The sequence below is a fragment of the Chelonoidis abingdonii genome, chromosome 9, assembly GCF_003597395.2.
Source record: "Chelonoidis abingdonii isolate Lonesome George chromosome 9, CheloAbing_2.0, whole genome shotgun sequence".
NCBI lineage: Eukaryota > Metazoa > Chordata > Testudines > Testudinidae > Chelonoidis > Chelonoidis abingdonii.
This window is the reverse complement of record NC_133777.1, coordinates 42279755-42307417: the sequence shown is the minus strand read 5'-3', so window position 1 is coordinate 42307417 and position 27663 is coordinate 42279755. Positions and strand designations below refer to the sequence as shown.

Sequence of the window (27663 nt, the reverse complement as noted above, 5' to 3'; positions counted from 1 at the left end):
GGGTTCCCAGGGGGGCGGTTAGGGGTGGAGGTGCCGGAAGGGGACGAGAAGCAGGAGGGGTTGAATGGGTTGGAGGTTCTGAGGGAAGCAGTCAGGGGGCAGGAAGTGGGAGGGGGTAGATAGGGGGTGGGGGCCAGGCTGTTTGGGGAGGCACAGCATTACTTAGCCTGCCCTCCATACAGTTTTGCAACCCCAATATGGCCCTCAGGCCAAAAAGTTTGCCCACCCCTGCTCTACATACTCTGGTGCTGCAGTTTCAAGTGCCATAGAAAAGCTTACAAACTAACTACCCAAGTTGTAAGCCTTTGCCTACAAGGCAGGCTGGAGTATTGGTTCAGGGCACTTGCTCTGAGGCCAGGGTTCTGCAGGCTTGGGGTGGTTGGTTCCTGGAGAGCACTGCTGTGCTATTTGTGAGAAGGGACTAGAACTTTCCAGCTCTGCTTAGGTGCGTGTTAAACTGGACGGAGGCTTTGGATCCAGGTGGACTGGTGAGTGTGATGCTGGAAGGTGGTGACTCAGCCTGGTTCTAGTCTAGTCCCCGATCTAGTCCAGAGCCACACTGAAGCACAGCTGCAGCACTCCGCTGTGAAGCCTGTGTAGACAAGGCCTAACCTTCCACATAACCTCTTGGACAAGTTCTGTAAAACAGATGCTGTTATTGGGAGTAAATTCCCTGATCTTCCTGGGGAGGGAGATGCTCTGGGCTGGGAGGTTTCAATATTGAGCTTTGTCTGCTTGTGGCCCTCATAGGGCTAGAGTCTGAGTGAGGAAAAAGGGGGTCCCTGGCAGGGGCATGGAACCTTTCCCACTTCCAAGGAAGGATGGCTCTAAACCCCAGAGTGCCAGCTGGGAATGGGCCACCTGGCAAACATAAGAACAGCCATACTGGGTCAGACCAAAGGTCCATCTAGTCCAGTATCCTGTCTTCTGACAGTGGCCAATGCCAGGTGTCCCAGAGGGAACGAATGGAACAGATAATCAGGTGATCCATCCTCTATCACCCATTCCTGGCTTCGGCCAAACAGAGGCTATGGACACTAATAGCCATTGATGGACCCATCCTCCATGAACTTACCTAGTTCTTTTTTGAACCCTGTTATAGTCTTTACCTTCACAACATTCCTCTGGCAAGGAGTTCCACAGGTTGACTGTGCATTGTGTGAAGAAGTACTTCCTTCTGTTTGTTTTTAAATCTGCTGCCTATTAATAAGAGAAAGGAAGAGAGTAACCCAGCAGTGAACTCTGCAGCTCACCTCAGGAAGGCAGGTGCTGGGTCAGAGCATGTACATTAAACAGATTCCTAATGCTTACTCCCTTGCAGGGCACAGGGAAGTGCGGGGCAGTTGGGCTTTTCCTGAATTGTAAGGGCTGGTCCATCATTCAGGCAGGACTGGATTCCTCGCTGCAGCCTCTGTTGCTAGCTCTGAGCCCTCAGTGTTTCAGGGTGAGTCTGCGGGTTTAATTGTCTGTGGAGGGACAATTAACTCAGAAAGCCCTGGAGAGCCAGTACTCTCTCTCCGACCCTTCCCTCCACACCTCTCATTAAGAGAGGAAAGCGAATCTGAACTGAGCACAGGTATCTGGAGTGCGCATGTGGCAGGAGGGAAGCTGCAGGAGAAAACACACAGCCAGCAGGTAATTAAACCAAGCGTTTGCTCCTTATTGACTTTCTCTCTCTGAAAAGCTCCTTGCGTCAGTGGAGAGCAGCTGTGTGCAGAGCTGGCAGTCTCTGCAGGGGGCTGCTTCTGTCTGCAGTGGGGTGCTTCAGCAATCCAGCAAGTTGCTGTCACCTCTCTGGCACTGAGGTGGTTCTGCCAGCCTGCCTGAGGTACTTACAGTGCATCCTGCTGGTACTCCTTAGCTGTGCCAAGACCCCCTGTGTCTACCCCACAGAATTGGATTTGGAGCAGTGTGCTCCAAGAGCAGACGTGCCCATTCAGGGCTAGGTGCTCTCAGACGTGCTACATGGACATACTCCTCGGTGCAGCCTCCTGGCGTCCGCGTGTATCCTTGGGCTTAACCTGAATTCAGCAGTGCGAGCTGAATGCAGTAGGTCTCTGGTAAGGAGAACAGTACCTGGCCGATCAGTGTGTGCAGTAGGGAATGTGTTTTGTACTAGTAGTGGGAGGGCTTGTCAGGCATCTGTTTGACACCTTGGAGCTGGGTTTATAACTGGCCAGGGACAGATGAATTGCAGCTGATTTTACATGCAGAACAATGTTTGGTAGGGTAGGGTCTCATACATTTTCCTCTCAGGCCACGTTCATTCAAATCAGGTCAGCCAGTGAAACCTATTGCACTTGAGGGGAGGCTCATCTTCTGCAGGGCTGTTTGTCCAGTGGTCTGTCCCCTTGCACTCAAATGACTATCTCTGTATCTTTGTCTGGCCATCTTGTCTAACAGTGGGACTGCTGCTAGGTTGGAACAGAGATGATATTGTTGGGGTAAAGGTGCTTAGTAAAACTTGAAATGAAAATTCAGGTTTCAACTGGGAAAAATTAACATTGAAAAACAGCTCAGTGGGGTGCTGGGGGAAGTGTCAGACTTATTGGTTATTAATGTAGCAGAGTCCTTGTCTTATTTTAGGGGGTGATGGTTAGAAACTCGCTTGGTGAAGTTCACTAGAACACAGCCACATTCCATTTTTGGTTTGACTGTCAGCAGCATCACTGTTGGTGCACCCTCTTCCACATCAGTTATACATGCTGTCTGAATGCATATGTATAGCCCTGGTGCTTGTCTTCCAAGATACAGTGGCTGCTGCTCAGGACAGCATGTACCAGCTGTTCTTGTCTGGGGGTATCTGACACGCTGTTTCCCTCTAGTTAAAATAGGAAGTGGCTATACTATTGTGGGTACCACTGTGTGGTATTTCCTGTTCAGCGTGTCAGTGATCTCTGTGTAATGACTGGTAAATACTGATTCTTTGATGGCAACTACTTGCTGTCTTGTTAAAAATGGGTGTTAAGGGTTAGGCTTCAGCTCAGTGTGAACTGGAAGAGTTCTCATTTTGAAATGTTTGTTTACATTCTGTGACTCGTAACTATTCTTTGGGTGTCCCTGGGTTAGGGGGTGAAAAGCTGTAGGAAACTTTGATTTGGCTGGAACCAAACTCAAACTTCTAGTGTGTAGGTATTAATGGAAGCTGTTTAACTGCCCACCTTTGTTTGTGGCTAGTCTATCTAGACAAGCGACTTGAACTATGTCCCTTGAAAAGAGTAGCCTGGAGAATTTTGCAAAGCAGCCACTCTAGGATTTAATCCATTGATTTACAGCGCGCAGACAGGAAGGCACAGTGCCTTCTTAAAAGCCTGTGCTTTTAATCTCAAATCTGTTCTCTCCCCTTAGACCTGCTAGAAATGCATTCCCCTCATCTCCGCTCTTCCTCGCAGTCTGGTTGAGTAGGCAGTCTTCAGATAACAGGCCCTTGATAGGGTGAGCTACAGCCTGCCTTTGCTCTAGTTAATTTATTTCCCCACTGACACTCAGCTTCCCTACTAGCAATCGATTCTGCACAGTTGGGCTAGTTGGACTGTTGGTGGCTGTCAATTGTTGGCACTAACCCACTGCGTTGGCTGGATTAGTAAGACCCCCTCAAGCACTGAGCAGTGTTTAGTTCCCTGCCCCTGGGATTTCTGTGCAGTGCCTAGACACAAGCTCTGTGCTTGGTGATATTTTCATGCCCAGTGTTGCTGGCAGGGCAGGTAAAGGAGAGCCCCTTGCCAGAAGGATCGCTGGGGGCCTGACTCTCCAATCTGCACAAATCCAAGTGTAAGGGAAGGTGTCTTGCCCTGCATTATAATTTGTGTTGTGTGTGTTAAATTGGCTGTATTTAATACCGCAGCTCCAGGCAAAGCTATAATTATTGATCGGGGGTTCGCTAAATAGATTGGTGCCAAAGAAGTGTTCATTGCAAAGCAGCATATCAAACCCCACCTCGCTTAGTGCTGGGGCCCAGCAAATCCTGTGTTTCTGTGTGTAACCATCTGTCTGCACAGAGCTCTTCAGCCAGGCCAGCTAAGTGAGACCTGTGGGGTTCTGCTGAACATATCATGGCTCGCCTGCCCCGTCAGCTACTCTGAAGGCACCAAGAGGGATTTGATCTGAAACAGAAAATGGAGAGCCTGGGCCAGACACTTGGCTCTCACCTCCTGAGTCTAGGGTTTAAAGCCAAACTGATGTTACATGATATGAATTTGTTGGTCTCAGCTTAGGCTCTGGTGGTCAAGTCTCTTGTGACTCCTGTCTGTTGATTTAAAGGTAGTCTAGGGCTCTAGGGCCAGAAGTATGGCAACATCTGCAGGATGCAGTCCTTGAGACTCCCCCAGCTCTGAGCACCTGGGCTGGAGTTAAAGGCAGAGAGGATGCTAGCTTCCACAAGGTGATGTTCTGTTGTAACTCTTCCTGTGGGGGAAGAGCCTCCTAGTTCATGTACACAAAAGAATGAAAATGCTGAAGGGGCAGGCAGCAGCCAGCTGCAGTTTGTAGTCAGGGAGCATGTGCAGCATGTGAGCACATGTCTTGTAACATGAGGTAGGAGGTGCTGTCCTGAGAGCGTGGGGGGATAGAGACACATTGATCTGATTCAAGTGAACAAAACTACCCAAAACCCACCCTGAAGTGAACTTCCCACTCACATCGCTCATCCTGCCACGCTGCAAACCTTCCATCTTCAGCAGACAGCAACCAAAGCAAAATGCCAAATCAGCTGGCTGGCTATCTGAATGCTGCTGTGAGTGCTACAGTCTACAGCCATACAGCCCCCTTCTCCCTTTGTCTCTGGTCATTCTATTTGCAAATGTGTGCACCTCGCACCCTCCACCTGAATCCTGTGGACCTGTGACTGCCTGAGGAGATCAGTGTATTAGCTAAGGCATGGCAGGGATGGATGAAGTGTGATCCCAAGATGTGCTAATTGGTATGTAAAAATCATGTTCCTTTTTAAAAAACATACATTCCTGAGCAGAGTCTGGACCAGAGACAGAGGTGCTGGAGTGCTGGCTGGAAGGCGTGTCTTGAGGGATGAGAGAGAGAGAGGTGTAATGTGCAAAGTGTCAGGGAGCTATTCCAGGTATAGGGCACAGCCCGGGAGAAGTAGAGAGTCCGTTGGAAAAGAACACAGTTCTCTTGAATTCCAGCCCTCTGCTTGCTCTTAGAACACAGCTTCTCTTAGCTGTATGTGGCTGTATCTGGAAGCCACACTTGTGTGGGGTATGCACAGGACTCCCCAGTACATCATGTGATTCAGCTTATGTCTTGCTCACCGTCCTTCCCTAATCTCCCAGTCAATCAGACAGAGCCGGCTTTGTGACTGGAAACCAATAGAATCTCGCCTGGCAACTTGAACAGAACCTACAGAGAGGAAGAGATAAGAGAGCAAGCGGGCAGCCTCCTAAATACACAGCCTGCAAGGACTGGAACGTGCAAATCATACCAAAATTTGGCTCTTTAATATTTAATAGATAGAAGGAAGATGTCTTCTCTCGCCTGAGGGATAAATAGATTTGAAATGCCTTCACCGCTTATCGCATCTGAAATACACACGTCTCCCTGCAGCTCAGAAATTATCCATCTTCTCATTCCTAGCCATATATGTATATGATATGTGTGTAAAATACCTTTCAGTATGTTCATGCTGCACCTGCACAGTGTGCTAAGAATTCTTCATGCACAGAACCCAGAGGAAATCTCTCTAATCTGCTTATAGATCTGAAGTGTGGGGTTCACACATGGTGTCTGTATGGAGAGGATGCCTCACTGTCTAAGCTGTCAGGCTGAATGTGGATATCAGGGGATCTCCTATTGCCCATTAAAACCAAGTTCCCTCGAGTGGTTGTCATGTCATAGGATCTTTGCCAGGTGACCTGGGAAAGACAGCTTTGTTCATGAGGATTTATTTTAAATGTTTTTTTATTAATGTTTTTCTAGCTGTTCTAAGAGGCTTCAGTGTTGAGCACCGGTACTTGGCACCTGATGCCCTAAAGCCGCCAGTCTACAAACTCTTAAATACATGTTGTTTTACCCAAGGGCTATCAGATTTCTTCAGCAGGGAAGCCATATTTAAAATAACCCGGCTAACCAGCCTCCCTTTGTAAAGTAAAATAATACGTCAGGTGGGGGATTTTCTTTTGTCCTCCTCTCCTTGGGGTTTATGCCACCTAAGTCCAACCACAAAGGCATATTGCTTTACTGTGATACCACAAAAGCAGTTTCAGTGGGGTTCTGGATCATGGTTATGATGTAACATGGAAACTCTCCGAGGGTTCCAGCAGAGAATGGTCTTGCAGAAAAGCTGCCAGACAGAGACGTGGGATTCCAGGATCAATTCTGAGCCCTGTGCATGAGCTTGGGTAAATCACATGATCACTCAGTTCTCTCTCAGTAAAATGGCAGTAATAATCCTTCCCTGTCTCACAGGGAGGGTGAGGATAAATTCACTAGTGCCTGTGAGATGCTCAGCTGTTGTGGTGGGGGTGGGGTGGGGGTCAGAGAAGCCCCAAGATACAAGTAGATCCATTCCACCAGTGTATTTTAGGATTTGTCCATTGTTCTCTATAAATGGTTAGGTGACGGGGGCTATTCCTTGGCCCAGCAGATTGCACGGACATGAAGTTTTGCCTACCTTCCTTTTGAAATGCTCCCTTTCTTAATTCCACCCATTTCCCCTATTTACCCCCTCCTTGCATCATCCTAAATAATTCCCTCTCTCCTTTGGTGTTTACATCCTTCCTGTAGTATAGATTAGGATCACATCTCCACTTAGCTGTTGCTTAACCAAGTTATCCATATTTAGCTCTTTTAATCTTCGCTTCTAAGTCAATCTCTTCAGCATCCTCATTATTTTTGTTCTCTTCTCTGAACTCCCTCAAATTCATCAATATTTTGAGTAATGAGGGGTCCAGAACTGAATGCAGGTGCTATCGCCTGAGAACCCCCTGGAGCAAGGCCGCTTGTTCTGTGCTGTGATGCTGAGATTGCACTGGCCTCCCCTCCCCAGTCTGTCCCAGCAGTGTTGCTTTCTAGGTTATTCCCACCCATTCTGTCTATTTCCCCCCAGATAGAACATCCTGTTATTTCCAGCCCTGGATCCTGGTCACTCTAGGTTTCGATAGACTCTATCACTGTAGGCAAATCTTTGCAGATTAAACTGCGGTTGAGGAGTGCTTGGCTTGGCGGTACTCTTTGCCACCCCCGATCCTGGGGCCTCTCTGTGCTGGTCCAGTTGCCTGGTGCAGACTGCTCTAACCCGGGCCAGCTGCCTGCAGCTTCCGTGGTTTGTTGTGGGCTGGCAGAGAGGAGGGTTAAGGCATGGGGAAGTGCTAGTCATAGGGCTAGTCTACACTGGCAATGCTTTAACGTGGCTTGTATGGTCGCTGCAAAGCACTGGGAGAGAGTTCTCCCAGTGCTGTAAAAAACCACCTCCAGAGGGGCATAGCTCCCAGCGCTGGTGCACTGTCTACTCTGGTGCTTTACAGCGCTGAAACTTGCTGCGCTCAGGGGGGTGTTTTTTCACCCCCCTGAGCGAGAAAGTTGCAGCGCTGTAAATTGCCAGTGTACACAAGCCCATAGTCTCTTCCCTGGCATTGGAGCTAGTGCCAGCAGATCTGTGCCAACTGAGGCTCCCCCTTGGCAAGGGAGATTCTTGGGGGCTGCTTTGCACTCGTGGTGCTCCACAAAGGAGTAGGTGTGCAGCCCAGGTCTACGGCATAGCATCACCTGCAGGTGTCATTGATGTGCAATTTACTCCCCCTTTCAGATCGGGAATGGAAACAATAAGTATGATTGTCCCTAGCCCCAACTCCTGTGGTGCCCCATGTGATACCTCTCCCCATACATACCAGCTCAATGTGTCGCTGCTCAACATTCGCTTTAATCCTATCTCCTGTCCAAGTGTTGGTGCAGAGATCCACCTCGGTGTAATATTTCAGCGCACTCTGTATCAAAGGCATCTTGAATGCCACATACTCAGTCCACTGCATTTCCTCCACACACTGATTGGATAGTTCTATCAATAAAAGCAAAGCAGAGTGTCTGGCAGACTGACTTTATAACCCTCAGTGCAGCCTCTTGCTCCTGGTGCTTTTACTCTCTGGAAATCTAGTGGCCTTTGTATCTGCAGTTGTTTTACTAGGAGTTGGATTTACAACAGAGAAACAGGACCACTCTTCATGTGTCTTCAGAGCCAAGTTTGCCATTCCCACATCAGGCTTCCTTCGGCTTCTGCAGCTTAGGAGGCAGGACCAGGACCAGGCTGGTCAGTCGAAGGGCAGTGGACACAGGCTTAGTTCCACTTTTGTGAGAGGAACTCCCTGCTTATCTTCTCTCCTTGTCTGAAGACAAATGTTCCACTCTCTCTTCTCCCATCGTGTTATCTCTGCTGTTGTATGTCACTTCTCAAGACTCCAGTAATGGACTGAGTTCATTAGCTAGTGCCCTATGGTACGACCCCTCGGGCTGACTTGGGTGTGTTGCAACTATCCAGGGATGCAGATATGTAACCAATAAGACACTGCGGCACTGTTTACACTGGCGCTTTTCAGCGCTGTATCTTGCAGCGCTCGGGGGTGTTTTTTTCACACCCTTGAGCGAGAAAGTTGCAGCACTGTAAAGTGCCAGTGTAGCCAAGGCCAGAGTGTGTTGGGGCAGGGTGATCAAGGCAGAGAGAGAGGGTTGTGGTGCGTTCTCTGTAACATAATGGGACCCAGAACCATCTGTGAGTACAGAATGTCTAGCAAGCCCTGCCCTGGTCTAGGAGTTTTCTGCATTTGCCTGTGTGTCCTTTATACCCTGTTAATCCTGATGGAGATTTGCAGTTCAATTTTGGACTCTTCATCTCCAAAGAGCCAGCCTGTAGCCTTTTATAATCCTGCCCGTACTTAAAAGGGTGCTGTGCTCTCGCTGACTTCTTGAAGGTGAGCAGAGCCCAGAGCAAGGTATCTGCCAGAGGGGCGGTGCTTTCTGAGCAGGGCTTAGGAGGGGATTTGTGCGGGATGCTTTAATCATGGCAGGAAGCCTACTCCTGGGGAAGAGCAGCTCTGTGTGTTTGCCTGTTAGCTCTCTAACTGGGGTCATCGTGGAAGCACTTACGGAGTGTAAGGGGATCGGGCTTTAACTTTCTATTCAAGCGTATTATCCTCCTCCTTAAAACAGAGATTAACTGCTTTCCTCCCAGCCTCCCGGGAGTTACAGGATTACCAGCATTTCTTCACTTGCTGACCAGTTGATCTGTCTAAAGGAGATAGTAAGCCCTGTTGGGAAATGCAGCTTGTCACTCCAGGTCAGAGGGACCCCAGTTCCTGGTGACAGTCAGTGCCTGCTTCTTCTGGAGTTAGCTCGGTGACCCCATGGTGCTAATCGCGGTACAAACATGGAATAAGAGTGTCCATGAGTAGCTTACAGTCCTAGTGACCTTGCAAGGTTTCAGCAATGCAGGGACTGTCTGGGCCACCTGGGGTTCGGGTTTATCTGTAGTTTGGCTGGTAACTTTCTGTTGGTGACCACAGAGCATTAGTGCCCCTCCAGCATGGTGTAGATGAGAGATGCTGGATCAGTACGAGTGGAAGGGTCAAACACCCTCTGGAAACCCACCCCTAACTTTCTGTGAGATTCCAAAACTACCAAAACCGTTGGAGGAGCAATCAGTTTGGAGCTGGAGACACTGGCCAGAAGGTGCTTATAAAATTATCTAGAGCAGGGGGTTCTAGACGTTTTTCCCAGAGGCCCCTATGCAGCTGCACTAGGCCCTGTGGCCCACTATTAACACTTCTGGAGGAACGTTATTAATTTAATTATTACAAACATGTGAATGATAAATACCAGCAGGGGGCCTGTCATAAGTAGATAGGTAAGGGTTAATTTTCTTTTACCTGTCAAGGGTGAACAAAGGGGGAATCAAACACCTGACCAGAAGACCAATCAGAGAACTGGATTTTTTTTAAAGTCTGGGAGGGAAAGGAACTCGGGGTCTTTTGTTTCTCCCGGCTATGGATTGAAACAACTTTTCTGCTAACTCCAATCTTCTTTCTAATATTCTACTATCAAGTGTGAGTACAAAGGAAACCAAACAATAGGCTGTTATGTGCTTTGGTTTGTATTTACATGGGTGTAATTGCTGGACTGGTTTAAATTGGCTATTTTTTGAATCAGACTGTTTATTCCTATTTTTTTATAAGCCTTATCCCTGTATTGAATTTCTTAATGCAGTGTTTAATATATGTAAGTTCTTTCTTTTTATATAAAGTTTTCTTCTTTAAAACTTGTGGGAGTTTCTTTTCCTAGTGAGGCAAGGGGATAGAAATTTCTGTACCAGGTATCCGTCTCCCTCAAAGGAAGACGGGGGCGGGGCGGGAAGCATTACATTCTGTGTTGACTTTCCTATTGTCCCAGGGCGGGAACAAGTTACAGGGAATAGAGGTAGGATTAGCTCTGTTTCCCAGTGTTGGAGGGCTGTCTCTTTGGAGAAGAAAGGAGACAGGTTTCTCGGTATTGTGATGTAAAGAGATTACATCAATTCCCTCAGGTTGCTCAGAGGGGGAAGGGAGGGGAGATAATTCCCTTGCCGGTACGACTCAGACTTCTGAGTCGTGGGGGTCTTTCCAGAGGAAGTTGGGGAGGCCAGAGAGGGGGTCCCCCAAGGAATATTTGGGGAACCCGGGCTGATAGGAGCCAAAATCCTATCTGGTGGCAGCGAGATAAGATCCAAGCTGGTACAAGCTTGGGGGAATCATAGTAAGCACCCAGATTTTGGACGCTAAGGTCCAGATTTGAGACAGACGCTTACCACAGGGCCAGTACTTACAGGTTTGTTTTTCCCCTTCTGGACTGCAGCCTGAGGGCAGGTTTCACCCCTCCTCCCACAAAGCACTGTACCCCATTGATGCCCAGCACCCTTCCCTTGCAGAGGCAGGAGCAAAAGCTCTGACCTCACCCCCCCCCCAAATCAAGCCAAAGCTCCATGTTCCCCTCTTACCGTAAGTTAGGTCCCCCTGGCCTCCGCCCCCCAGGGACGCTGGTAGGGGATGGCTGATGTCCTTTGGTGTTGCCTGTCACCGGTGGCAGGCATGGCACATTCCGCTCCGCCCGGGACTCCGCAGCTCCAGCTCATCCTGCATGGCCCGGTTCTCCTCCAGCTGGGGGGAGATGGGGAGGGCAGAGAGAGGAGGCAGAATCCATTACCGCAGTCAGAGCAGGGGTTCAGCCCAGAGAGCCCCAGCCTGGCCATGAGGGCTCAGACACACTCCAGAGCAGCGGGGATGAAAGTACAGGTAATGATGTGAGACACTGACAAAGGAGCAAGTGAGGCTGGTGCATGGAGTGTGTGGAGAAGGCATGGGCTGGTTACACCAGAGCAAGCAGTTGGTATGTTGGGGGAACCTAGAAGCTGAGGAAGAGAAACTTCAATGTGGTAGATTTGAATGGGGAGCCAGTGGAGGGATGCAAGAAGTGAGGAGGTGTGTTCAGAGCCACAGGCGATAGGGGTGATCTAAGCTGCATGTTGGATGGCTGAGGAGATCAGAGGGGACAGGGTGGGTGTTGGCAGAGGCTTGCATGGGTGTAATTGATCAGAGTTTACCAAGCGGTCCTGCTGCGCTGCACGAGTGGGACTAGGCTCCAGCAGAACTGATGGCAGACTGGCTGTGCAGAGCTGAGAAGGAGGGAACACTTTTACGTAGTGTCTCTGCACTTCAAGGATATGTGCTTGTTCCCTTGCCAATGGGAGGTGCTCAGCACAGTGCAGGCTGGGTCTCAGGAGTCTACGTGTTGGGTAGCCCTGCACTGATGCTTGCAGCACTGCCTCATAGATGGCATGGAGCCAAGACCTTTGTTTCAAGAACTTCTTCCTTTAGTGGCGTGTAGTGCATGTGCCTGCCTGGGACTTCTCCCCCATTGCCAAACCTGAGTGACTCTAGGAGCAGCGGTGCTGGGTTGAGTCTGCTTTGCCCCCTTGCTGCTGCAGCCACACAGTAGTTAGAGAACGTCAGAGAGCTCCCAGAATTCGCAATGGAGTGAGTAGCCACAGTAAACAGTAGTGATGCCCTATGTTCACTAATAGACCTGCTCTGCCTTCAGTGTCCCCATGTGGTCAAAGCACCAGGGCACAGCCTCCTTGCTGGGATGGCAGCAGGTATCTTTCCATTGTAGTTCATGGCTACATTGGAGCAGACTCATTCACGTCTTAATTTGATAAGCAAGGGAAACCTCCGGCACCAGGGTAAGTGCTGGCTGAACCTGGAAGCCAAGAGGTGCTCCTGTCTCCCATCAGAAACAGTCCCCTGTTAGAACTCTCCTCAGAGCAATATGAGTTCTTCACCAGCCCATCAGCTGACTGCCTGCTTCGCTGAGGGTGTGTCTGCATGGGGAGTTATTCCTGATTAACTCCCTGGGTGGACGCTCTTACTTCCCCACTCCTGCTGCTGTTCTCAGCTTCTTCTCTCGCCTGGCAGAAGATCTCTTCTATTTTTAGAGTGATGGTGTGGTCTGATCGCTAGAGCTGGTGACATGATGTGAGCATTGCTACCATGGGTTCTATCCCTGGCTTTATTGCAGGCCCTTACACTAGGGAAGAGTTTGTGCTTCGACAGAGTCTGCTATCTGGTGTTCTCAAAGCATTGCAAGCGGTGAATTGAGCCTGTCTACACTGCAGGGGAGGAACTTATCTCCACCTTCCATCCCAGAGAGGGGAAGTGACTTTTTGAAGGTAACAGCAACTAAACTAAGAATATAGGTGATTCGCTTTGCCCCTAGTGTAGACAGGTTTAGCACCATTTAAAAACATGTTAGTTGGTCCCTAGGGGAGCATAGTCAACCAGGACCAACCAGCATTTTTAGGAGTATTAAGCCCTGTCTACACAAGGTATAAAGGTTTTGTTGTTTGAAAACATTGCGTTATGTTTAAACACATTTGTGAACTTCCTAGTCTAGCCGGGGACAGTGAGTCAGTGCCAGAGGCAGGGATAGAACCCAGATTTTCTGGCCCCCAGCCCTGTGTTTTTACCTTGATCCTAGCCTGCCTCTCTAATAGAACGTGTAACTGCTAGGAAGTCTCTGAACCTCTCTGCTCACACCCACACCCCCATCCATTAGAAGGTGTGTCTGCATGCTGGGAATCACCCCAGAGGATGGACACCTTCATGTTGGAGTGTCCTAGACACTGTGTCCAAGGACAAGTAGTGTAGTACGGGGTGGGATCTGTCATATTGCCACCCCACTGACAAATCACAGACAGGCAGCTAGAGTAGAAGAATTGACTGCCTGTGCTAAATACTGAGCTGCTCAGGGGGCCCTACTGCCTTTGCCAGGCTGTTTCCTGTGATCTTTTAGTGGCTGCTCGTAGGTAGCGGATGGCCCTTCTCCCATCCCCTTCATTCAGGTTTGAAGGGCTTGAGTGTTCTTCTGCTAAGGGCAAGAGAAATCGTTGGGTGGTACAAAGGGGCTGGGACAAGGAGCAACAGGATACAATGGAGAAACGAAGACTCGATATCAGGCAAATCTGCCTGCTGGGGGGATTGTCTCTCCATGGAAGGAGCTGGAGCTCCTCCTGCTGGGATACTTGGAACAAAGCGAAAAAGACAGGGAGTGTAGGGTGTTGGCACAATCCAGCACTGGACATGGGCTGATGCCTGGAGGGTTGAGTAGGTCTTCCCTGTCTTCAGCTCGTGGAGCTGATTCTGGCGAAGGACAATTGTTAGATCCCAAATACAGAGGAATCATTGGTGACTGGGTTGGCTGTTCACATCCTCTGTTCACATCTGCTCCACACCCTCAAGGGAAAGCTCCAGTGAAACTCTAACTCAGTACATGCGCTTGGAGAAGAGCTTCCAAGTCATATGGGCATGGCCAGGGCTGTTCCCCTCCCAGCTGAGGCGAGGGCTTCTGTGAGACTTGGCTGGCAAGATGGAGAAATGCTGTGAAGCTGTTGAAGCAGCTTCCGTGCTGGGTAGCAAGGGGTCACCTTGCCAGGCTGCAGAGTGCTGTCTGAGCTGAAGCAGGGATGTGGCTGTCACTGATTTAGAAGCGTTTGATGCCTGATCCAGTCAGAGAATCTTTCCGCTAACTCCAGGATTGGACCCTTGGCACCAACTGTTCAGCACTGCTGCCCCCAGGAAGTCCAAACACCCGTCCCTGACACTTGCGCACTGGTTGGGTTGTAGTTAACAGATGTGTCCCCCAGTGTGACCATGGCGCTGTTCCCAGTTGCAACCAACCAGCCCAGCAGTCCTGTGGCGCGATCCCTGACGAGGACAGTGTGACGCTCATGCACACAGGTGAGATGACGTTGTGGAATTGCTAGGAAAGGCTTTGGCTTTTGTGGTTGCCTCATCTCCTACTGTTGCCGCTAAGGCAAGTTTTCCAAGGTCTGATCCCAGCCTCCTCCCAAAATGTCTTGCTGCTTCTGACGTGTAAGAACATTGGGTTCTGGTGAGGCTATTTTCCCCTGGTCTTGTGTTGCGCTGCCCATGGTATGGAGCCTGTAAGATGGGCTTGGATTGTCTTTGTTAGTGTATCTTGGGGAGGTGGAGGGGCTCTGCTTTCCCCTGGGAAAGTGGAACTGTTTACTTTTGGAGTAAGAGGAAGTTTTTTTGAGAGTAACTTCCTGTGTGTGTGGTGCAGCTTTGGCCAGCTGCATCTGCACAGTACAGTCAAGCAGTTACCTCTTCCTGGGACATGCACAGAGAGAACCCTGTAGAATGGGTGACTGTGTTGTGTAATGATTATTAGTAGAGGCCTGGGAGTCGGGAGTCCTGTGTTCTATTCCTGACTGCCACTGACTTGCTGTGTGACCTGTGGCAACTTGCCTCAGTTCTCCCATCTGTATAATGGGGATAATCCCATTCCCTCTTCTAAAGTCCTTTGAGATCCTAGGACCAGAATGCTACCTGTTAATTGCAAGCTGTTTCTTTTTGTTAGTAAGGTTGTTAGGGTGAAAAGCTAAGTCTGTCCTAAGATCTCATCCACTCCTGCTGCTCCTGACATGCTCAGAAGGGGTTGCTCTGCACAGGTTGGCAGAGCAGGGCTCTAGGTGTGCGATAACTGTCCGTTACAGCTGATCTCTTAGAGATCTTGTCTCCAGAGATGAGCTGGGGCTCTCAGATGAGCTCCTAGTGAACAGATGTGCAAATCGTCAGACTCACCGGGAGCATGGGCACAGAACTAATGGCCCTTCTTGTGGGCTGTCTTCGGAGAGATATCTTGGAAACTAATCCCTCGTCTGCAGGTGGCCTGTCTGGGGAGGGGTATTTGTGTGTGTAGAGCCAGCAGGCAGTGCTATCTGAGCTCGCATCAGTACCAGCTGGGTGAAGTGGAGGGTTATGACTCCCTTCTGCATAATAAACAAGAGCAGAGTGTTGTAGAAAGAAGGACCCAGGGCACAACCGAGGGAGCTCAGCAGGAGGTGGGGATAGGGAGAGCTGGGGAAATGAATGCAGTGGGGGAAAGACCTTTCCAAAATTCTTCAAAAGCTGGTGAGCTAATTCTTGTGCTTCCCTCTGAACCAGGCAGAGGATGTGAGTTGTCAGCCCGGTGGGGGATGGGAAATACAAGCAGCCTCTTGCAGGCAAGGCCCTATCATCATCCATCAGCTGCAGAGTTAATGGCCTTGTTGATGGGAGATGCTGTGAATCTCAAGCAGTCTGAGGGATTCTGGGGTGAGAGCAGGCAGTGACAAGCACAGTGGGCAGACTTCATCCAGCAAAGCCTGTGCCACAAGAACAGACACAGGAGCAGGGAGGCAGAGACTGAGCTTAGGTTCTGCAATAAGATTTTTCTTTCTCCCTCCCTCTGTTTTTAAGGGAAACAGCCAGGTTCCCAGGTGCAGTGCAAATCGTAACCATCTGGATTGGTGAGCTTAGCTTCTCCATTACATCACGCTGAGGAATTTAGAGCTGGCATGAACACTGCTTATGCTCTACCTGCTGGGAAAGAAATCCTAACTCCTCCCCCTTCATGTGTTCGCTTCTGCTCCCTGCTCAATGCACTCGGAGCAGAACATGACAGGAGCTGGAGCAAGTGCCCTGGGTTCCGTGGTTGCGGTGCTCGAGCTAGAGCTAGCTACCGGCACTCATTGAGCAGATTGGATCAGTTGTTGTGTTCTGATGTCTATTGTATTCATTTGGAGAGCAATATTGAATGTTGCTCCATTTGTGCAGGTATTGGCTTAAAAACGGCACTTTTTCTCTGACTCTTCCTTGCTGTGGTGTTTACTGCTTCTTACTATGGAAACTATGATCCTCTTTCGGAGCCCTTACAGACTCTCTGTTAACAGGCTTTGTTGCTGTTCAGTCCAGTTTTTAAAAACTGCACTGGCGCTCCAGCATTGCTTGTTACAGATGTAGCATAGTAAGGATATTCCTTGCATACTTGGAACATTTAAAAACTCCTGCCTAACATCAGAACTGTGCGTGCTTTCAGGGTTCATGGGAGTGTCTGATCCTTTTTGGAATCTTGCTAAGTTCTAGGCTCATGGTGGTCTTGTGGCAGTGAGTTCCACAGGTTAATGGTGTATTTTATGTGTGTTTAAAATAAGAGGAATTTTTAAAAACACTTCCTTTTTATTGAATGCCCCATTGCTTGTATATTGAGAGAGGGTAAACAAACACCTGATTATCTTTTCTGTGCCATTCATTATCTTGTATAACTTCTATATTTGCTCTTATTCATCTTCTCTCTGAACTAAGCAGATCTACCTTTTTGGTCTCTCCTCGAAGGGCAGTCCCTCTAGGTCTCTACTACTCAGAAAATTATGGCAATAATTTACAAAATTCACAGCACTGAAGCTTCTCCATTCTTATAGCAAGTAAATGATAAACTCTTCTAGTTGTGATAATTATATTTAAGGTATATTATATTTAAGCTGGAATTTACCGAGAAGATCTTTCATTTGGGGAGTGAGGAGAAACTAATTCTAAAACAATAGTTTACACCAGGGTGACAAATCTGTCACTTTTCACTCATGAATCTCTCCACCCCATCCCCACGGGGGATGGGAGACCATCAGGAGCAGTGTATGAAATGCCAAGAGGACGGGGCTTTCCAGTTATCACCTCTACCATCATGTAGCCAGCAGGGTTTCCTGTCCTTGTGGATCATGCAGAACTTGCGTGGCTGAAGTCCCAGTATTCAGTGTGTGCAGATGGTATAGATATGGGGATGTAAAATGTGTGTGCAAGAGGCTTGTGATCTGGGCTCACGGTGCATAGGGCTCTTCTGTAGGCATGGGTGAAAGTGTTCACAGCTCTGGCTAATAGTGAGAGCTCTTTTCTCTCTGAATATCCCCGTACCATGGGGTGAGAGATCTGCTGGCACTAAGCACCTCTGCAGGTTGGACAAGTCACTGCATCCTTCTGTGCCATGGTGCCTCAACAGGGTTAGCATCAGTGATGACATTTCTCTTGTTGGCGGGGTCAAAATAGAACATTACACTTGTCAATCAGTCCGTGAGGTTTAATAGCCCCTGCGTGCATGGCTTCCCAGGGCCACGGGTTAGCCTGCCTCCGTGATGAGTTCTGCAGTGACTGCACCACTGCTGTATAGTCAGGAATGAGGTGTGCATGGGCACTCCCAGAAGACACCGTACTTCACTGGCATTCTGTGGTTCTGACAAGCTTTGGTTGGCTGCTTTCTTGTTAGGATCTGGTGCTATGCCAGCTGCAGAAAAGATGTCGCCAGAAAACACTAATGAAGATTTATCGCACTCACATTTAGCTCCATGTAGGGTAAGGTGGTTCTCCTGGAGTCTTTTAAATACTGCTTTGAATGATCTGTCATGTGCCTCCCAAGTGTGTCAGATGTCCTCCCTAGGATCTGACTCCAAGGCTGCCTGGCAAAACCTGCTAGAGTGTGCTCTAGAGCACGTAGGCAGCGGAACAGGTGCCAGCATTGAGTCTTCTGTCTGCTGAAGACCAGCGTGCATTGACAATATCATAACATATCTTGATGTTGTTGATAAGCAACGTGGAGGTCAGGCTTGGAGTAGACTCTGGTTCCCATTTGAGGTTAGTGATGATACAAACCACAGTGAGTGGAGCTAGCACCTCCCAGAAGACAGCCGTGTATGGAAGATGCATGTTGCCACACAGTGTGACTCTCTGGGCTCTGAAGTTCTCATGGTTGGCAATATCCATGGGCTCTAAGGAGGAGTCCCGTGTCTGGTGGCATGTGAGCTCAGTGTGGAAACCTCCGAGCGCCTCGGTTTGGGTATCACTGGAGCAGTTGGTCAGTAATAATTGCTACATATCTGGAGATTGAAACTCCTCTGACAGTGTGAAGGGATGTGAGTGCTGAGGCCCTCTCATCTCTGAGCCAAGATCCAGCAGTGCCTTGCACAGTAAAAACACTGCTTTAGCGATGCTCGTTCAGTCTGGGTCATTACACGTAAAGATGCTGGGAATCCATAGAGGGGCTGTCTTCCTGAGCTATGGTTCAAGCTGCTTCTAGGGATTGTCATCCTGAACACTGATACTGACTCCTGAATCCCCACCTGGTGGGGAAGAGGCAAATACAATTCCAAGTTTCCATTGGTTGGAACATATGGCACTGTGCATTATATATGCATGGGCTGTCAGGGCTGGAACGGGTCATACGGTGAGTTCAGTCTCCCAGATTGTGTATCTGAACCGGTCCACTTGTTCAGGAGTGTGATCTGGAGAGACTGTGTTCTCCCCAGAGCACCGTGTTATCTGGAACCTCAGGGGTCTGGGGTGGGGTGGGGGGTATTTCTCTATGCTGTGAGAGGCAGCTGTGTGCAAGTGGCCGGCCTTGCTGCAGGATCTGCAGATTGCTGCTCTGGCTGGACCGGATGGCTGTCCCTCCTGGTGAGGGCAGAGTGATTGCAGTTCTAGCATCCTGCCTGGAAAGAACCTGCATCTGCCTTTTGAATTGCAGCTTGCGTTGTGTTGATGGATTGCGGCATGTTATTGATGCCTCCTGCTTGTGGGTCTGATGCTCCAACAGCACGGGCAGTGGGTGTCTCAAAGTCGTACCGTGTTCTCTGTGCTGACAGGCTGCTTCCCCAAACCTCCCCCTCCCAATCTCTTCACGTGAGTGTCACTGCACACCTGCTGCTCCTCTCCTTTCCCTTGACTCCCTCGTCCTCTGCTCTTTTCTTTGCGTGTGGCTGATCCCCCTCTTTGCTACACCCACCCAAAACAAAGGTTGTGGAAGTATAGTGATGTTTGCCACCATCCCATTGTTCACTGTGCTTGTGTGTTTCACCCTCTCCCTCTGTCTGGTCTGTTTAGACAACATTGTCCCATTGTTTCCTTGGACTCCCTGGTCAGTCTGCCTGTATCCAACTGTTGTCTCTTGTATTTTACTTAGTCCATAAGCTCTTTGCAGCAGGGGCTGTCTCTTTGTATTGTGTTTGTACAACACCTAGCACAGTGGGGTCCTGGTCCATGCCTGGGGCTCCTGGGTGTTATGGTAATACAAATACGAAGTAATCATGTGCAGTTTAGGACACTCTCTGATCTTAGCTCTGGCCCCGTCTGTGTTAGGATACTGCAGATGCTGGCCAGCTGGTAGTGGTTGGTGTGTAGTGGCTCACTTGGCTTTTGCTGTGTTCGGTACTCTTCTTGGAGTCGGAGGATTCTCTGAGGTTCTCTGTTGGTGAGGAGAGTAGGTCATGTTTAGAAATGTGTTAGCTAGCACCTTTTACCTAAGTGGTTTGGCACACTACTGTAGCCAGGGGGTTAACACATGTTAGCTGGTGTAGTGCTGACCACAATCAGCTATCTCATTTGAAAATGTGCTAAACTCTGGTTATACTAGTGTGTTAACATGTATTAACACTACCTATGTTTCTAGTGTAGACATGGCCTAAGTTTCTTCACTGACATATCTCCACTGTCAGAGGTCTCAGACCTGTTGCCCTGAAAAGTGCCATCACACTGCTCACTTACTGGTATCACTAATACCTTTAATGTCTGATGCTATCAAGAAATTTCCAAAATTGGCTGGGTCAGCGTGATGTCGGGGTCAGCTGTTATAATCCAGCCTTGTTGCCAATCCTATTTGATTTCTGTACCATATACCTCTGTTTCTCCAGGTTTAACTAACTGCTGCTGTGTGTACTGGTTAAGATGAGCTGGCCCTTTAATGTGAATTATCTTAGACACCATACGGTAGCATGGCTGCTGGAGGCATCTTGGCATGGGCTCTGGATGGCAGACAGCTGACTTCTGTGCACGTCCAGAGGTGTCTGGCCCTCCCCAGCACCTGGCTGGGAGTTCCCCTTGCAGAGGGGTTTGGCATGTTGTCTGTGTGTGGTGAGCAGGGCTGCAGAAACAGCACTACTTTGCACTGGTAGCATGTTTCCAGCAGCATGTCTACTTTGAGCTCTAAGCCTGCTGCCCGGGAAAGGTTTCAAGATCCCTCCTTGATCCCCTAGTCCTGTTCTAAGATCTCTCTCTGATCCTTGCAGCTTCTCGGGGCTGCATTTTCTGTTTTGTTTTCTCCATCCAGCAGCCTTTGTGTGATTTTTCTGGGTCAACTGTGCTAGACTCTTGTCTTAGTCACCAGAGTGTGTCCCTGATGTTGGAGAAGAGACAGGGCTCTGGTGTTGTAAACACAAAGCGGGTTCTTCGTTGTGGCTGGTGGACAGATACAGACTCTACCACTCTCTGGCTTGCACTGGGGAGTGAAACGTATCCTGCACGGCTATCACTTGGGGACTGTCTAGCGCCTCAGCCCCGGGAGAGCAGTCGTTGAGCCCACAGACATTAATAGCTTTAGCCTCAGGACCTCCAGCAGGCAGGATAGTATTAGCCTCGCTGTACGAAGGAGAACTGAGACAGGCAATGTTACATGGTTTGCCTGAGGTCACACGGGGAATCTGTGGCTGAGCTAGGAACTGAAGCCGGATGTGAGTCACATGCCGTGAAGCCTGCCTTAGAGGGCCTGCAAGGTCTGTTATCTGCATCCTCATTCAAAATTGCAAGGAGTCTGGAGGGGGCTTTAAAGTGGTTGTTTAAGGGGTCTGCATGTTGGACGCTACCTAATGAGCATGCTTCCTGCTGCCAGTCTTCCTGCCTGGAGATCTGCGTCTAGCACCGGACTGGCTGGTGCTGAAGTGCTGGCCTTGCGGTCGGGGTTTGATGTGACTAGCTGAAGGGGAGAGAAGCTTCCAGTCCTGGCTTTGCAACGCCTGCTGCTTGCTGCGCACAGTGGGGCTGGCTCCAGCTGTATGTGGCTCTGAGCCTGGGAGGAGATTCATGGCTAGTGACATCGCTCTGCTCAGGAGGACTCTGTAATTACTTCCCATGGTGAGACTAATAAGTGCCTGGCTCCTTGCTTTCCCACATCAGTCTCTGTTCACATGCTGTCTGCCTGAGGCTTGTGCAGTGACCAGCAGGCCAAGCCTCTCACCTTGTGTTGGGCTTGATAAAAGATGCAGGATGAAATGCCCTGTCGCTGGGAGATAAGACACAGGTGTTAGGTGAATTCAGGGATTGATCTGTCTCCAGCGCTGGCCCACTTCTTAGCTCTGTTCCAAATCTTTCCAGGACCTGGCTACTTGCCTGCCAATCGCTTTGCTGGAGGAAGGCATACTCTCTCTCTCCTTTGCCTTTGTGTGTTTTTCTCTTCCCCCTAATCTAAAGCTGCTGCCCCTCCTGGTTTCCCTTTTCTCCGGACCGATGATAAATAAGGCTTCATTGGTTCCAGTGCAGAGTGAAATATGAAATCCCATAAAGCCGCCTTGCTTATTAGATGGGTCTCGGTGAGCTGCTTATTATGCACTGTGGCATAACGCAGATTACAAATGTACCCAAACGATAATTAGCAGAGCTGGAAGTGTAATTAAACACGCCTATGCTGCTCTGTGGTTTCTGTTGCAAAGTGGAAGGAAGCTGAACGGTTTCAAAACCCACAGGTGCCCTTCCTTTCCTCAGCCACACAAACAAGCGATCAGCCACTGCTCCCAGCGCTGACTAGCAAATGATGCTCAGGGCTGAATGCTTCCCCACCTGACACTCCGTTTCTGCTAGTCCTGCTGCTGTCAGCCAAGTTGTGTCAATTGCACATGATTCCTCTCCATCTATTTCACTGCAGGGGACTGGTGTTAATTTGTAAATGAATGGGAGTTGGAAGCAGCCCTTTGCTTGTGCGACGGGCTCAGGGGGAGGGGTTTTCTGGAGCTGTTTGTTTTCTTGGGCCCTAGTGATTCCCAGGGACTCGTTGTTTACGTTGTTTACATGGGATTTGCTGAAGTGCCGAATGAGGCCCCCCTCCGCACATATGGCTCTGATCTGCCACGGTGAGGATCAGTGCCCCCTCTTGAGCAGAGGAAGTATGTGGAAGGCAAAATTCTTTCATCTCCGATCCTTCAGGGAGAACAGGCCCATGGGCAGCGCCAAAAGGGGCTTGGACAGCACAAGTGCTGGGTGTGGCAGTCTCTCCAAAGGGTTGCCTCAGAAATGAAGGCCAAGGACCTGGATCCTGAGGGATTTGGTGCTGTCAGGAGAAGCCCGCTGCCGCTGAGTGAGGAGAGACTGCAGCTCAGCCACTGTGGAGGAAACCTTGGGGCTGTCTTTAATGCTTTTCACACTGGATTCACTTCGATGGGCTGTCCAGAGGAGAGGGGGACAAGGAGCTGTCTGCAGGCCAGCGGCACTTTGCACTGTCTGCTTTGGTAACATGGGCAATGGCAAATCCATCCACCCAGCTTCTCCTGCCAGCATGTGGCGAACTACTACATTTTACCCCGATGCTGCCCACTGCCTTAGAACACCCCTTTGCCTCCTGCTCCTCTAGCGTCGGTGGCACGAAGCTTGGCCTGCTTCTGAGGATTCAAGGGGGCTTTGCAGAGTGCTGATTGCTAATGGACTTGCAAATGTCCTTGATGTGGGGCTTGAGTGTGGGGAGATGCGGGAACTCAGGCCCCACAGCAGAGGTCATGTGGAGTGAGGCTAGGCCTGATATGGCAGCCGAGGTTCAGAGTGTGGTCTTGTACTCCAGCTAACAGTTTCATAAAAAGGCAGGCTTAGCAAAGGTCTCTCTCTGTGACAACAGGCAGCTAAGCATAATGTTTTGGCAGTTGTTCAGGGACCAGAATTTTTGTCTCAGTGGGAGTCTGAACTTTTTGTGCCTGTTGACAGTTGAGTGCCACAAATAGCGATGACTTTATGGTTGGTAATGCCGGTAGGGCCATCCTAAGCAGGCAGGGCACCTTCTGGCAAGCAGCTTGGAGACCTCTTCTTCCTGCCTCTCTGGAGCTGAGGACAGCAGGCAGCCAAACTTCCCATGGTTCTAGCTCCAGGGCTGTGCCAAGCAGCAGGCTTGCAGGGGCATCTCCTGGCTAGTTCACTGCTGGATGCTGTGGTGGTCTGTCCCAACTCCTGGAGTGGCTGTGTTGCAGTTTGTGAGCTTGCTGGTGACTTGCACGGGGATGGTTTCCTTAGTGTCTGCTGCTTTGAGCTGCTCAGCTTCTTATCAAGATCAGAAACCCTGCCCCCGGGGAGGAGGTCAGAGCACAGCCCAACCAGCTGGCATGAGTAGTGCTGCAAATCCCCATTGCAAGGGTATGGTTGGGGGGCTGATTCAGTGTGGGTGGGAAGGCTGCTTTAGTTGTTGTGGGGGTGATAAAATGAGCAACACTGTCTGGGCACTGGAGACATAGGCTATATACCGAAGCATTCCTTTGGCTGGCAGTCTGGACAGGGCTTGAAAATGAATCAGCCTTTTGACTTTTCTCCTCTGTCACATGGTGCTGGACCACAGAACGTCTGCTGAGGTGACTTTCTAACCTGCTCAGCCATCTCAGCAGGCTGCTTGCTTAGCCGAGAGGCTGTGAGCCTGGTTTACTGAGCTGGGGGGTTGAGGTGGAGAGGGCCACAGAGTTTATCTGTGCTCTACCCAGTTCAGCTGAGTTCTCTGCTTTCCATGCATACCTAGCCCACCTCTGGCACTGAGGAGGTGACTTTCATATGTGAGAGAAGCAAGATGGCTGGGTTTCCTCTTCAACACGAGAACCCGCTGGGTCATCCCAGCAGAGCTCTGGTGCATCTAAAGCAGAGGTGTAGGGGTTAGTCTATAAACAGGCAGGGAGGTTGCTGGGGGTTGATCTGCCTGAGGTAGAGCTGGGGAGAGGCCATTGGGGTGGAACAGGTATCTGAAGGCTGCCGGCTGCCTCTCCTGCCTTGCCCCAGCCAGCCTGGCAGAATTCTGTGATACCTTCCATCAGATTCAGGGCTGCTTTTCCAGGTGTTGACATTCCGGCAATAGCCAAACCAGATCAGTCTCCAGGCAGATTGACTGACTGGGTACGGGAGACTGGGAATTCTGTGCTGGGAAGACCTTTCATCCTTGAAAACAGCCCAGCCAGAGGCACTCCGGCAGGGCTGAGGTCCGGCAGGGCTCCAGCTGAGGAACATGGGTGGGGCCTAGACTCTGTTTGTAAAATGCTGTCCTTGCAGTAGGTTGTAGTTTATAGGTGTATTGGAGCTGGAAAAGACCTATTAAGTCCTAGTCCTGTGATGGAGGATGGATGGGCTGTGAACCTGCTCCGAGCAAATAGGCCAAATGGGAAAGTGGCAGGAGGGGGGCGCCCTGATTTGTGTTTTCCAGGAAAGCGGGACAGCTTTGCTGGTGTTTGCTTTCTCCTCAGTGCTCTCCCCGTGGTCACTGGTGTATTTCTCCTTCCCCTCAGATGGAGTCTCCGGTCTCCACGCCTGCAGTGTTGCCCTTGCATCTCCTGGTCCCAGTTGTCAATAATGACATCTCATCGCCATGCGAGCAGATCATGGTACGCACTCGCTCTGTGGGGGTGAATACTTGTGATGTGGCATTGGCTACCGAGCCGGAGTGTCTGGGTCCTTGCGAACCTGGCACCAGCGTCAACCTGGAGGGCATCGTCTGGCAGGAGACGGAAGATGGTAAGTGCCTTTGGAGAGCTTGTCTTTCTTCTTCCACAGTTGGATTGTTGTTTGTCATACCATTGTGTTTATTGCCAGGTGCGCACGCTGCCGCATCCCCAGCACTACCCTTCCAAGGCTAGGAGGGGGTGGGATATTCTTGGAGGACTGTAGCTGGGATGGGAGAGGTTCAGAGGGCATGTCTGTCATAAACAGATAGCTAAGGGTTAATGTTTCTTTTACCTGTAAAGGGTTAACAAAGGGAACCAAACACCTGACCAGATGACCAATCAGGAAACGGATTTTTTCAAAAGCTCAGGGAGGAATTTTTGGTGATGATAGTGCTTTTGTACTGTGTCCTCTATTCTGATGCCCTTCTCGGCTACTGAAGAGGTGTCTCTCTCTTACCAGGCTCTTTCTAATCTTCCTGTTCTCCAAGTTGGAATTACAAAAGGATAGAAAAACAATGTAAAGAGATGAATTATTTTTATTATGTATTTTACAATGTGTGGTAGTTGCTGGAATGTTTTTAATTGTATTTCTTTTTGAATAAGGCTGTTTATTCATGTTTCTTTAATTTGCATTGACCCTGTGTTATTCTACATCTTGTACAGAGACCATTTATCTATCTATTCTCTCCTTTATATAAAGACTTTCTTTTTAAGACCTGTTGGATTTTCCTAGTGGGGACTCAAGGGGATTAGCCTGCAGCTCATCAGGGATTCGTGGAGAGGGAAAGAAGGAGGGGAAGGTAAATTGTCCTCTATGTTTGTTGTAATTCCAAGGAGTTTAAGTACAGTAATTCCTAGTGTACCAAGCGGCGGAACAATCTGGGGCAGGGTAAATGAGTGGGGAGGGGAGAGTGGGTTTATTGCCCTTTTGTTGTGAGACTCGGCATCTGAGTCTTGGGGTCACCCAGGGAAAGGTTTGGAGGACTAGAGTGAGGCAGGCACTGATTCCTGTCTGGTGGCAGCGTAGTTCAGTAACATCTCTAAGCTGGTATTAAGCTTGGAAGTTTCGTGCTAGCATCTTAGTTCTGAACTCTATAGGTTCAGATCTGAGTAGGAGCTATGACAATGTTTCAAGGGTCACTTCAAAGTGTCAATCTTACAGCAAATACCGAGACAGTAACAAGTTGTTCCCTAGCCCAGAGGTTGGCAACCTTTCAGAAAGTGCTATGCTGCTTCTCATTTTATTACTCTAATTTAAGGTTTGCGTGCCGGTAATACATTTTAACGTATTTAGGAAGGTCTCTTTCTATAAGTCTATAATATATAACTAAACTATTGTTGTATGTAAAGTAAATAAGTTTTTTTTTAAATGTTTAAGAAACTTTATTTAAAATTAAATTAAAATGCAGAGCCCCCCAGACCAGTGGCCAGGACCTGGGCAGTGTGAGTGCCACTGAAAATCAGCTCGCATGCCACCTTCGGCATGTGTTCCATAGGTTGCCTACCCCTGCCTTAGCTCATAGCCCAGACAGGGAATGGAAACACCCAGCGCCCAGTAGTGCTGTTGTCGCATGAATTAAAGCACATAAAGAAGGGAGCACAACAGGCTGCCTCCCTCTTTCAAACTGAGCTTTGTTCATGTTCGTGAATCTCTCCCAAGGGCACACGTAACCAGCGAGGCAGCAGGAGGCTCTTGCTGAATAACTGATCCAGTCAAACTCTCACAACAGCCTTAGAGGATATCAGGGTTCCAGGCTAAAGGAGCCTTTTTCTGCTGGGCGCTGATCTGATCTTGTGCACAAGGTCTGGCTTTGTGTTCCCAGTTCATGAGGGTTGATGAGTTTTAGCTGCTGTTGGACCCCTGCCAGCACCTCTGTCCCAGCTTATTTAGAGAGCTCAGGGCACAGATCTCTCCAGGTGTGAGAGGCACAAACCTGTGCTCTCTCCACAGCACAGTGGAAGTTGAGACCAGTTGTCATCATGAGCTCTCTCCACAGCACAGTGCCTCTTTAACTGCCTCTGTAGGAATTTGTACATCTGGAGGCCGCGTGGTTAGCACAGGCCAGAGAAGTGTGTGCGCGGCATCCTGGTAGTGCTGTGGGTGAGTTCAACTTTCCCTCAGCTGCCATTGTTTAATGGGGCAAGGGAGGGTGCTCCAAAGGCAATGCAGAGGTGCTTAGAGAGGAGAACCATTGGCGAGCCAAGGGAATGGGCTTGGGCAAGCAGACCTTGCGAGGCCCAGGGTGTGCATTCTCCTCAGGCCAGGTGCCAGGCTGGCTGAATGATGGGATTGGCACCACCTTCTCTTTGTGGTCTATTCCTAGTCTAGAATTACTACCTGTGTGCACAGGAGCCAGTCCTAAGGTACCTGCCCTTTTCCTGACTCCCTCTGAATTGGCTGTGTGCAGTGCTGGGGATTACTTTTCTGGGGTCAGTGTATTGAAAAGATCTGGAAGCAGATAGCCCACTGCTGTGTTTCCCTTGGATTTGTTTGGCTCAGAAGATTCTGGATTTCCCTTTTTGAAAGTGGCTTTGTAGCTCCTGAAATACAGGGGCTATTCGTGTGAACACCCGCAAAATGAACGTTGAGTGAATGTCGCAACTAGTTACTGAAGGAAGCACCAGAATGTGGCTCCTTGTTGGAAACTCCTCAGGCTTCAAAATTGGGTTGGAGAGTACAGAAGACCGTCCTTCCCTATGAGACTCCAACTGCCTCCTGCTTCCCGGGAGGCTGGAGGTACCCTGAGCATATCCTTTCCTGTGGCATGTCTGGTCCCAGCTGGAACTGGGACATGGGAACAGAACCCAGAGGGGGTGGTGGGAGCACTTAGTGACAATCAGATGCCTCAGAGAAGCTCATTCCCAGA

General features: G+C 49.6%; 1 protein-coding gene across 4 annotated transcripts in view; it reads left to right on the top strand.

Moving 5' to 3' along the window:
* The window catches only part of ZNF609 (zinc finger protein 609), a 131884-nt gene that overhangs the window by 66103 nt on the left and 38118 nt on the right, over positions 1-27663 (top strand). For 2 of the 4 annotated variants that reach the window (XM_032791181.2, XM_032791182.2), the window contains exon 3: positions 24641-24866. In XM_032791181.2, coding sequence (XP_032647072.1) covers positions 24641-24866 — 226 coding nt within the window. Of the gene's footprint in view, positions 1-12466; positions 12698-21237; positions 21258-24640; positions 24867-27663 lie in introns of those variants that run through there. The other 2 variants (XM_075069444.1, XM_075069443.1) reach the window with 2 other exon arrangements.